General features: G+C 41.6%; 1 protein-coding gene across 1 annotated transcript; it reads right to left on the reverse strand.

Annotated features, from left to right (window-relative positions):
• Positions 1-7,377: 7,377 nt before the first annotated feature.
• Positions 7,378-11,323, reverse strand: LOC121281418 (liver-expressed antimicrobial peptide 2-like). Its single transcript, XM_041194362.1, has 4 exons — positions 11,302-11,323; positions 9,495-9,598; positions 8,059-8,198; positions 7,378-7,509 (listed from the first exon to the last, which is right to left on the reverse strand). The coding sequence occupies exons 1-4, from the start codon at positions 11,321-11,323 to the stop codon at positions 7,473-7,475; spliced, it is 303 nt and encodes a 100-aa protein (XP_041050296.1). The 3' UTR covers positions 7,378-7,472.
• Positions 11,324-13,242: the final 1,919 nt, after the last annotated feature.

Here is a 13,242-nt window from a genome sequence, read left to right on the forward strand (position 1 = left end):
CATATGAAATGATGTCAGAAGAGTTGTGTGTCAGGCGACTACGCTTGAGCAAGGAAGTGAAGGAAGACCTGAATCTAATCTCAAAATGCTACACTGCCTTAACAATGGAGATGAAACTCACAACAGCACTGAATTGCAAGTGGGTGCTTTCAACATGTATTAGTAACGTGTAACGTTTCACAGAATTCTGTGAGGGCCTACATTCACCAGGTAATTAAGGCAATTTTTCTTAGGGCCTCAGAGAATATTCATTTTGACATATCCCCTGTGAGAATGAAGGAGAGGTTTCTCGCATTCCACAGGATTGCTGGTTTCCTGAAAGTTATTGGGGATGTTGATGAAACACACTTTCTATCGAAGGCGCCAACATATGAGGCTGTTTCCTTATTTAACAGAAAGAGGTCCCATTCATTGAATGTGATGATGGTGTGTGATGTCCAATTGAAGATCCTCAAAGAAAATGCAAACAGCCAGGGAAGTGCCATGACTCATTCGTCCTGGCGAACTCAAGTGTTGCACCAGACCATGACTGCATCACCAGGAATTATAGGATGGTTACTGGGTGATAAGGGATACCCATTGAGAATGTGGCTTATGACACCATTTTGGAAGACCAGCAATGAAGCACAGGAGTGATATAACTGTGCACATGTAGCAATGCATCAAGTGATGGAGAGGACGTAAGCATTTTTAAAGTCAAGTTTCCATTGCCTGGACAGGTCAGGGGCACTTTACAGGACTCACCTGTGATAGTCTCGAGGATTGTAGTAGTATGTTGTGCATTGCACAACTTTGCCCTCCAGCAAGGACTTACCCTGCACCCTGAAGATGATTTAGTGCTAGAAATGGAAGAGCGTGATGTGGAGCCACATGCATCCATACCTTCTGGAGCACGTGAGGCGGCCCAGGCTCCAGCTGTCACCAGGGCACTGGAGATTACCTAGTCACTACTGATTTTGGACATTGAGTTCTGAAAATTCACTGCCTTTCCATCCCTCCCTCCCACACACCCATCCGTCCAAAATAAAACAAGACAACTGTTATGTTAAAGTTGAAGAAATTGCTTTATTTTAATTCAAAAAAATGTGGAAAAACTTGAGGTGATTATTATTCAAAATGTGAAAGTGAAGCTGCTTAAGTTAAATATTACTATGTTGTCAAATATTTAAGATTTTGCATCTCTTACATTTTTGTGAATAGTTTCCATAAAACTTTACAGACTCCTGCAAATGTGTAATTACAGTATCAAAAACTGATCACTTAAATAGAAGCTAACCGTAACTGAATAGCATAACTCAAATAAACAAATCTGAACTGGAACAGTGTATTTTTTTAAAAAGGCATAAATATACTAAAATACAAACCAGAAATAAGTCAAATGTAACAAAAAAAGTCTGCAGTCAAGCCAATGGTTAAAATAGCAATAAATAAGGAACTCAAAGCAATGAAAATACAAAAATATTTGCCCCCATTATTTCACAATGGATGAGGTAGAGGAGACAGTGTCGGAGGGAGAGGAGAAGGGACCCTAATGTCTTCTGCATCACCCCTGTCCCCGTGACATAACATCCTGTGTCCCAGATGCATGCCCAGCAGCAGGTTTCTCTGAACTGGGCAGCTGCTGGACTGAAGGTGCAGATGCAGGTGTAAACCATTTTAGCAAGATTCACAAAGAGAGTCATTATGGTGTCCCATAAGCTCATTGTGGTCCTGAAGAACCTGCCTATGGACCTTAGTCAATTCAGTAGATTCTGGCAAATATCTGTCTTTATTTCAATTAAGGCTTGGTTTGCAGCTGTAAATTGGCCTCTCACTTTCATCCCTTATCATGAAGAGATATAAATGTATATAATGTCATTGGAAATTATTTTAAATTGGACTTGTAGGGTCTGTGCCTGTGTGTGTGTGTTAGTTTGATTAAAACCAGCTAATCTGGGTGCTTTGATGTTTTGAGATGTTAAACAGTAAGGTAAAGGGGATATTTACGTTTTATTGAATAAACCATTCAAAGACTGGGGGTGCAATTTTGCACCTAGCTAGGAGACACCAAGCAATATGTTTATATTACCAATAAAATTGGTACTTTGAAAAGGGTTTTATTGTTAGAAGAGGTGGAGTTCAAAGAGCCAGTGATATAATGATAATTTGCATTCAAAGGGAAGGCTAGGTATATACAGAAGAGTTTTGTATGGCGAAATTGGAGGCATGTGATATCTAAGCCGCCTGTAAGCCTACAATTGTCTGCAAAGGAAACAAATTGAAAGGAACCTCATTTTGAATTCGGAAGATAAAATGTGCTTTGCCTGGTGTCAATTTAAAGTCTATGGGTTATTATTGTCTTGGTGAAGATTTTAGGAGTGATTAATTTGGGGTAGTTATGGTAGTAGTTTGTAGATGTGTATGTGTTTAATACCTTGTAAAATTAACCATGTCTTAGTTAATTTATATAAAAACCCTCTGGAGGCATGGTGGTTTCATTTGAGTTCAGAGTTGCATCACAAATATAGCAATTGAAAATATGGGTTATGACAGTTGTTTAAAATTTCCCTCTGGGATTTTAAATAACTCGGCCTTTACCAGCTGCTGTGCCATAACACCCCTCCGTGACAGATCCTGATAGAAGCGGTCAAGGATCAACTCAACAATTCATAGCTGCAATATCATGTCTTAGTTGAAATGAGGACACATGTTTGCCAGCATCCGCAAAGATTAACTGAGGTCCATGCTCACCATGTGCAGGTTTCTCAGAACCATAATGAGCTTATGAGACACCATAATGGCTCTCTTCACCGCCTGCATAGCCACATGTTGCTTGTGTGGTTATGGAGGTGGCGGAGTTTTACTGCCGGTGCCACAAGCTCCTCACCACCTGGAGGTTCCGATTGCCCTCCCTCCGACAAAGCAGCTATATAATCACAGGCCTGCCCCGCCCCAAGCACCATTAAATTTAATGTTAACACAGGATTTTCATCAGCGGCACCTTCAAAGTCAGAGTTCTCACCCTCCTAAAAGGCCTCTCCCTCCTCCGCTGCGGCTACAGTTGCTGCGATGTACTCGCTCTGTTACGCCCTGACCCCTTTCAGGTATCTCTGCTGCTGCAGCAAACTCACATTGGCATCTGATGTGGCCGTACCATCTGTGAGTGTGAAAAAGCACTTTTTTTTTTGGTTACAAATTAAGTGTCGTCTTGATGGTGTGAGCGCTCAGCTTTTTTTAAATCACCTTCGCTCATCCCCGCATCTGATTCACTGCTGTTTATCATGGGGCTGGAGAGACCCATCAGCCTCCATACCTGCTCCTCCTGTTCTGTTAGGTCCTTCATATAAAACAGCACCCCCCTCCCCCCCTCCGGTCAGTGAGCGCTCGTGGGCATTATGGGCCAGCTTTGTCTAAAGAAAGAAATTGATTTTTTAAAAAAATCTGGTTGTCTTCTGGAGACAGCTGAGAAAATTAGCACTGTAATCTTCTGTATTGTCTAATCAAGATATTTGCTTGAACTAATTCAGAGCAAGGCAAATGTATTTTATAACAGTGCAAAGTTAGCACTGAACCTTTCTGTATTGTCTAATCAAGATTGGCTGAAACTAGTTCAAACCACCTCCAAGGCAACTGCATTTTACGACAACTCAAAGTTAGTACACAAAACAACATTTCTGACCTTTCTTAATTTTTGAAGTCACAAACTAGGATTTTAAGTTTCAGAAATTACTTTATGGTATTCAGATATATACATACCCTTGCAGAGTGGGTCACATCATTCCGTTTCATATGGCACTGATCCACCGTCCTAGGTACAATACAAAAACAGAATTACCTGGAAAAACTCAGCAGGTCTGGCAGCATCGGCGGAGAAGAAAAGAGTTGACGTTTCGAGTCCTCACGACCCTTCGACGTCAACTCGACTTCTCCGCCGATGCTGCCAGACCTGCTGAGTTTTTCCAGGTAATTCTGTTTTTGTTTTGGATTTCCAGCATCCGCAGTTTTTTTGTTTTTAGTCCTAGGTACAATGTTGTTTTACATTCGGCACTGCTGCAACTTGTTTCCAAACAAATGGTCTGAATTTTATTTGGAGGTTTTGATTTTCCTCTCCCTAGGATGTAACTCTTTCGAGTACAAACCCATTTCCATCTGTTTTTTCAGATGAAGTTACATTGTTTCATTGCTTGCCATTGTGAGATTTGAACTCTTGATACTCTTTCGAGTACAAACCTGTTTCCATCTGTTTCAGTTGAAGTTACATGTTTCATAGTTTGCCATTGTGAGATTTGAACTCTTGATCTTGGGGTTACAAACCCAGTACCATAACCACTTGGCTATTTAGGCCAAGCCCCTCCCTAGGATGTAACTCTTTCGAGTACAAACCCGTTTCCATCTGTTTCAGATGAAGTTACATAGTTTGCCATTGTGAGATTTGAACTCTTGATACTCTTTCGAGTAAGTTACATTGTTTCATAGTTTGCCATTGTGAGATTTGAACTCTTGATCTTGGGGTTATAAACCCAGTACCATAACCACTTGGCTATTTAGGCCAAGCCCCTCCCTAGGATGTAACTCTTTCGAGTACAAACCCGTTTCCATCTGTTTCAGCTGAAGTTACATTGTTTCATAGTTTGCCATTGTGAGATTTGAACTCTTAATCTTGGGGTTACAAACCCAGTACCATAACCACTTGGCTATTTAGGCCAAGCTTAAATTTCACCCACTACCATGGTGGGATTTGAGCCCATGCGCCCAGAACATTAGCCTGAACCTCTGCATTACAAGTCCAGTGATGTTACCACTAGGCCACCAACTCCACCCAAGCTAATATTTTTAATGCCATTGTGAGATTTGAACTCTTGATCTTGGGGTTACAAACCCAGTACCATAACCACTTGGCTATTTAGGCCAAGCCCCTCCCTAGGCTGTATGTGCACCTTTCTTCCACCTCGTTTAACAGGCAATTCAATTCCTCATCTGAGAAATGTTGACTTCCATTCTTCACCACACTCTCTTGCGTTGCCATCTTCTACATGCAAAAATGTGGTACTTTACAGCACATTACACTTCGTCATTTAACAACATTACAGTCTTAAAAAAGAAAAACTAAGTTCATTTATAAATATTGACTAAAAATTATATTCAATCATTAAAATAAATATCCAAATATGCACTTAATGCTATTGTTATTGATTAATTAACTGTTTAAAAGAAATAACAAAATAGTTTTTTTAAAGCTGTGAAATACCTTTAAAATTGTGAATCCTCAAGACTTCGCCTTGCTATTTGAAAAAATAGAACATCAAAGGCTGCCTTCAGGGGATGTTCCCATGTCTATTTGCATCATTGAGGGGCGTGGTTTTGATGGACTTACACTTTGCTGGGGCCTGCGAGGAGTCATTCGATACAGGCCCCAGCTGCTCCCGTGACCGGAAGGGTCAATGTAAATTTCCAGGGCAGGTAACAATATTTATTTCTTTTATTTTCATTGGGCCATCTCCTTCTGATACCTGTCAGAAGTTACAACCCAATGCTGTACATTTCAAGAGTTAGTCTAGTCCTTTGCTCTGTCTTACTGATGTCATTTCCCAGAGCAGTGATGGTAGTGATTTCCCTTCAATTTTCACACCACCCACTTCCCTTCACATCGTTTTAATCTCTCATCTCAGCTCCCTTGCAATATGTTCCATAAAATAGGCCGTCATAAGCAATAGGAGCAAGAGGCCATTTGCCCCCCACCCCACCAGCCAGCTCTGCCATTCAATAAATTCATGGCTGACCTGATCTTGGCCTCAACTCCACTTTCATGCCCATTCCCCATAACCCTTGAGACTCTTATAGATAAAACAACATCTAACTGCACCTTGAATATTTAATGACCCATCCTCCACTTCTCAATGCGGTAGAGATTTGCAAAGATTAACAACCGCTGAGTGAAGAAATTCCTCCTTATCTCTGTATTAAATGGGAGACCCCTTATTCTGAAACTGTTTTGGATTCCTGACAAGGCAAAACATTCCCTCAGCATCCATCCTGTCAAGCCCTCTCAGAATCTTTTATGTTTCTTTCATTCTGCTAAACTCCAATGAGCATAGGCCCATGCCTGTTCAACATTTGTGATGCAAGTATATCTCTCCTTAAATAAGGAGGTTGAAACCTTACACAATAATCTGGGTACAGTTTCACCAATGCCCTGTACAGTTGTAGCAAAACTTCCCTACTATTAAACTCTATCACTTTGCAATAAGGGGCAACATTCCGTTTGCTTTCCTAATTACTTGCCGTACCTGCATGTTAACTCTGATTCACGTCCGAGGCCACCCAGGTCCCTCTGTACTGCAGCATGCTGTAATCTCTCTCCATTTAAATAATATTTTGTTTTCTCCTCTTTCTGCCAAAGTGAATAACCTCATTTTCCCACATTGTGTTCCATCTGCCACTCCCTTAGCCTATCTATATCCTTTTTCAGAATCTTTGTGTCCTCCTCAAAGCTGCTTTCCCATTTATTTTTGTATCATCAGCAAATGTGGCTCCAGTGCACTCTGTCCCTTTATCCAAGTCATTAATATAGATTGTAAATATTTGAGGTCCCAGCACTGATCCTTGAGGCACTCCGCTAGTTACTGTTTGTCAACCTGAAAATGACCCATTTAACTTTACTCTCTGTTTCCTGTTAGTCAATCCTCTAGTGTTCAAAACTATGAGGGGGCTGGATAGAGTAGATAGGGAGAAACTGTTCCTGCTCACCAAGGGATCGAGAACAAGAGGACACAGATTTAAAGTGATTTACAAAAGAAGCAAATATGACGTGAGAAAAAACTTTTTCACACAGTAAGTGGTTCGAGTCTGGAATGCACTTGCCTGGAAGTTGGTGGAGGCAGTTTCAAATGAGGCATTCAAGAGGGCAATAGATGATTGTTTCTATTCAAATAATGTGCAAGGGAAAAAGCAGGAGAATGGCACTCAGTCATGATGTTCATTCGCAGACACAATGGCCCAAATGGCCTCCTTCAGCGCTGCAACAATTCTGTGATTCTGTGAATTTCTCATTTGGGGAGTTGCTGATTTCAAAGGAACCACAAATTTTCAACCAGGAGGAAAGACGCAATGTCCACAAACTAATTTCACACGCCTCTGGAACAAGTAAAATTGATAGATGTAACTGCATTTTGCATTGATCACAATGAACGAATGCATGATGGTGTTATCAACACTAGGATTTTAATGTACTACAAATGAAAATAGTTGATTCCACTGTTCTTCACACATTTGTACATTTTATTCAGCCTTAATTTGACATATGTATACACATAAATATATTAATATGCACTTACAATAAACACTGTACACAATTAATTTACAAGAGAACATTGGCTAAAATGTCATTTATACAACCACATCACCCAAAGATTATTTACATAAATATATTGGTCAAGATCCATTTACATGACTATTTTTGCATGTGATTTTTTTACAAAGACACTGTATGGAACTCAGTCTTCATGGACAACCAAGGAGCAGCGCTTCTCTCTGCAAAAACAAGACAATTCTTGGCTGAGAATATGAAGTAGGAAGTGTTTTGCATGATAATCCAATTCAGTGTTTCCCTAATTATTTAAAGACTTTAAAATAACATATGGTCATCGTAATCCCTATCACCAATAAATTATGAAATGAAAATGGCTATACACTTGCTTGGCATTTGAATTTTCCTTTGCTTCTTTTATTCTACACTTTACTAACTTTCAATTCGACCGTGATACAAGTTTTCTGTATTTGGTAACTATAAAGGCTAAATTTGAGATTTTGGAAAAGACTTTGCTTTCCTCTTTCAATTCTTTTTACTTGCAACATGCAGATTCCAATGATGGGGATTCCTGAATAAGACAGTAATGTACAAAAGTTTAAAAGTATTAGCTATGTTAGATGACATTATGTGTAAGACCTTGATTTATTTTTGTTTAAGTTCCTTTGTGCTTTCCAGTTAGATCACAACCTAAACACTGGTTATGATAAGCTTTGTCTCATTAGGTTTTAAACTTCTCTTCGCATTATTTCCTGAAGATTTTTTTTGTTTACCTGCAGTATTTTGAACCACACTCATCATTGTCCCTGCAAGATGATCCAAGGGGTCTGTAAGTCATCCATCTCCAGAGAGGAGTCATTCTTCGGACTCTCTGCAGCACAGTCTCCACCTGCCCTAGAGCAGCACAATCAGCCTACAAGGAAAGCCCAGAATTACATTATTAATGATGACACTGAAATCATCCAGTACCTTAGACACCACAATATTATATCCTACTGTGTGAATCAAAAGTCAAAAATCAATTACTGTTAAATGTTTCTAATTATCTCTCATCTCTCTTTTTGACTTTTTCTGATTACGGGTCTTTAACACAAATGCACACATTCCCTGGTACAGGTCAACAGAAACCAGTTCTCAAGCCTCTGCCAGTGCCATTCTTCATTCTACCAATAGTTGTATGGACAGAAAGAAATAACTTGATGACTTTCTTTTGTTCCCTGCATAGGTCTGAGATCTGGAACCCACTATGGAAAAGCACCTTGGTGCACCAGTCCATACCTGCGTACCAGCTGAAACTGTGAAATGGGCAACAAGAGTAGACTTGGATTGATCGAGAAAATAACTGCACAGACACAATATGTATACTGAATAGTCTCTTTAGTCTCACTAGCTTAATAAATATTAATAATGTTTTAAGAGATATTTTCTCCAATCAGTGGCTTTAAGGTATCATTTTCCATAATTCAGAAAAAATACTAACCTTTCCTACTCAAGCATGAAAATACACAATCTTTAGTTAAGAAGATGATAACCTGGAAACGTGGTTACCATAAAAGCTTAGATCAGTTATGAATAGTTGGTCCACAATCTCTTAGTAGTGCAAACCAAAACTACTGCCACCCTACTTTTCAAAAAATAAATCACCTTTGACTAAGCGAGAACCTTGCATTGCTGAAGTTCACCACATATTGCAGTCCAGTTGAAATATAGGAAGGCAACTTGCTCCTTGGTCTCAACTGTTACAACTCTTTCACCAGCTGCCACAAGTTGCATGAGGAGGCTACTTCAGAATGACCAGCCCTCCACTTTTCCCAATCTTCTTGTCTGAAGGACCTGCTTAGTCCTTACGTTATTATGATAATTTGGACCATTCCTTGTAAAATCTCAGGCTTGAACTCATATTTAGCCACTGTAGCACAGATTCTTAACCTTCTCTTGATAAAATACTTTAAAAAAAATAATTGTTATACATTTAATTTCACAACCTCATTACATGATCTTATGCAATATTGTAATTTGAAATATAAATACCTGGCTGCTCAAAAGAGTTGAAGCTATGCAAATAATTGCAAAGAGTTTCATAAGTTGAGCATTCATTTTTGCAGAGTACTCTGTAATAGTTGTGCACACAGCAGTACAGAACAGACAGAATGCATTGGGAGATACTTTTGCACCTTATTTTATAGGCAGCCACATGGCATAGGCTCACATTCTTTACGTAGTACAGGTGATGTTGCCAACTCATAAAGCAAAGATCAACTCCGTAATATTCATAATCTAACAGGTGTAGAATAAGCAAAAAGATAACAAGGACTCAAGCATGGTTGGGGGAAGTGAAGGAAACACTCATTTCCTCCTGATTCCATTTAATAATATATAAGGGTTTAATGCCTTTAGCCCACATTACAGCATATTTTGAACATGAGCAACCTCACATTGCTATCAATGCATTTAAATACATTACAAAAATAAAAATAACTGGAAAAACTCAGCAGGTCTGACAGCATCTGCGGAGAGGAACACAGTTAACGCTTCGAGCCCCTATGACTCTTCAACAGAACTAAGGAAAAATAGAAAAGAGGTGAAATATAAGCTGGTTTAAGGGTGGGATAGGTAGAGCTGGATAGAGGGCCAGTGATAGGTGGAGATAACCAAAAGATGTCATAGACAAAAGGACAAAGAGGTGTTGAAGGTGGTGATATTATCTAAGGAATGTGCTAATAGGTGACATTAAGGGTAGAAAGCAGGACGAGCAAGGTACAGATAGCCTGAGTGGGGGTGGGGTGGGGGGAAGGGATCGAAATAGGCTAAAAGGTAGGGATAAAACGATGGATGGAAATACATTTAAAAATAATGGAAATAGTGGGAAAAGAAAAATCTATATAAATTATTGGAAAAAAGGGGGTGAGGGTGGAAGAGAGAGTTCATAATCTAAAATTGTTGAACTCAACATTCAGTCTGGAAGCTGTAAAGTGCCTAGTCGGAAGATGAGGTGTTGTTCCTCCAGTTTGCGTTGAGCTTACTGGAACAATGCAGCAGGCCAAGGACGGACATGTGGGCATGAGAGCAGGGTGGAGTGTTGAAATGGCAAGCGACAGGGAGGTCTGGGTCATGCTTGCGGATAGACCGAAGGTGTTCCGCAAAGTGGTCACCCAGTCTGCGTTTGGTGTCTCCAATGTAGAGGAAACCGCACTGCCAGCAGTGAATGCAGTAGACTAAATTGAGGGAAGTGCAAGTGAAATCCTGCTTCACTTGAAAGGAGTGTTTGGGCCCCTGGACGGTGAGGAGAGGGGAAGTAAAGGGGCAGGTGTTGCACCTTCTGCGGTTGCATGGGAAGGTGCTGTGGGAGGGGGTTGAGGTGTAGAGGGTGATGGAGGAGTGTACCAGGGTGTCATGGAGGGAATGATCCCTGCAGAATGCCACCGAGGGGGTGGGGGGGGGGGGGGTGGTGAAGGGAAGATGTGTTTGGTGGTGGCATCATGCTGGAGTTGGCGGAGGATGATCCATTGAATTCAGAGGCTGGTGGGGTGATAAGTGAGGACAAGGGAGACCCTATCATGGTTCTGGGAGGGAGAGGAAGGTGTGAGGGCGGATGCATGGGAGATGGACCCTGTCAACCATCGTGGGTTGAAAACCTCGGTTAAGGAAGAAGGAAGACATGTCAGAGGAACTGTTTTTGAAAGTGGCATCATCAGAACAGATGTGATGGAGGCGAAGGAACTGAGAGAATGGGATGGAGTCCTTACAGGAAGCGGGGTGTGAGGAGCTGTAGTCAAGGTAGCTGTGGGAGTCAGTAGGCTTGTAATGAGTATTGGTGGACAGTCTATCACCAGAAATTGAGACAGAGAGGTCATGGAAGGGAAGTGTCAGAGATGGACCATGTGAAAACGATGGAGGGGTGGAAATTGGAAGCAGAATTAATAAATTTTTGCAGGTCCAGACGGGAGCATGAAGCAGCACCGAAGCAATCATCGATGTACTGGAGAAAGAGTTGTGGGAGGGGGCCGGAGTAGGACTGGAACAAGGAATGTTCCACATACCCCATACAGAGACAGGAATAACTAGGGCCCATGTGGGTACCCATAGCCACACCTTTTACTTGGAGGAAATGAGAGGAGTTTAAGGAGAAATTGTTCAGTGAGAAAATAAGTTCAGCCAGACGGAGGAGAGTAGTGGTGGATGGGGATTGTTTGCGCCTCTGTTCGAGGAAGAAGCGGAGAGCCATCAGACCTTCCCAGTGGGGGATGGAGGTGTAGAGGGATTGGAGGTCCATGGTGAAGAGGAAGCGGTTGGGGCCAGGGAACTGGAAATTGTTGATATGATGTAGGGTGTCAGAGGAATCACGGATGTAGGTGGGAAAGGGCTGGACAAGGGGAGAGAGAATGGAGTCAAGATAAAGAGAAATGAGTTCCGTGGGGCAGGAACAGGCTGACACGATCGGTCTACCGGGACAGTCCTGTTTGTGGATTTTGGGTAGGAGGTAGAAGCGGGCCATCCGAGGTTGGGAGACTATGAGGTTGGAAGCTGTGGAAGGAAGATCTCCAGAGGAGATGAGGTCAGTAACAGACCTGGAAACAATGGCTTGATGTTCAGTGGTGGGGTCATGGTCCAAGGGGAAGTGGGAGGAAGAGTCTGCGAGTTGATGCTCAGCCTCTGTGAGGTAGAGGTCAGTGTGCCAGATAACAACAGCACCACCCTTGTCAGTGGGTTTGATGACAATATAATTTTTTTTTTGGATTTCCAACATCCGCAGTTTTTTGCTTTTATCTTACTGTTTAATTGACTGACACTTCTCTTCAAGGAATGCCTACCTTGAAGAAGTATTGCTCTTCTCTCCAACAGGATTTCTGCTTTCACAGCCATACTTTCTTCCTCAGTGACTGTCTCCGTCTCTGACTTACCCCACGTGGATTTCAAATGAAGTTCCATCCCTCATGTTTCAAACCCACCCAGGATTACAGGTATCTCCTGGACATACAATGCTCCTTGGACTGCTGTTCTTGTCGCATCCTGAGATCCACGCTCAGTGCCGTGCGCCACCATATGAACACACTCGACCTCTCCCTCCAGCAGCACCCTATTTCTAAGCAGCCTGTGCCCCCAGCTTCATTTTATTCTTCGTCTCATCCGACACCTCAACAAGAAACTTTGTCTTTTCTTTCAGGTGCAAAGGGACGCAAGCTCCAACAACTCATCGACACCAACGCCCATCCAGGACCCTCCACCCCTGCCTGTCCCTCTGTCCTCATCCTGTCTTCCAATCCCAGTCCCGGCCGCGTATTCACCATACGTCCTGACCTTCCTCTCTCCAATGCTGAACGTTCAGTGCTCAGCAAAGGATTTAGTTTCATACCCTTGTGCCCTCATCTCAATGACTTTCGGGCTCGGCATGATGCTGAACTCTTCTTGCACCGCCTTGGTCTCCGGGCTCACTTCTTTGCGCAGGAATCCTCTGCCCGTTCAATGGATCATTTTACCCACCTCTGATATTCTCCCCCCACCTGGACCCCTCCCTCTGGATTCTTACCTTCTCTTGATCTTTTCATTGAGAACTGTTGGCATGACATCCGTCATCTCAATTTCTCTGCTCCTCTCACCCACTCTAACCTGTCTCTCTTATCAAATAAAATGGCATTTTATTCTGACATTTTATTATTTTTGCTTGTGAGACTTGTGCTTTTGAACACAATTAATGTTATGCAATCAATTCTGGTAAACAGTTAGCCAATACTTTACTGTGAAATTCTCAATATTGCTGTTAATCATGTGCATTTGTGAGCAGTTTCAACCACCCTTGCACATAATCCATATATTTTGAAAGACATATGAAGCTATTAAATTCGTATCTCTCTTCTTGCTCAAGAAGATCTCTTCTTGCTCAATTGAAACTTCCTTACTACCCAGTTTTTTACAAATCAGAAAGGCTCAAAACTAATATGGTTTGTTTGTTCAACTAA

Source organism: Carcharodon carcharias, chromosome 8, assembly GCF_017639515.1.
Source record: "Carcharodon carcharias isolate sCarCar2 chromosome 8, sCarCar2.pri, whole genome shotgun sequence".
Taxonomy (NCBI): Eukaryota; Metazoa; Chordata; class Chondrichthyes; order Lamniformes; family Lamnidae; genus Carcharodon; species Carcharodon carcharias.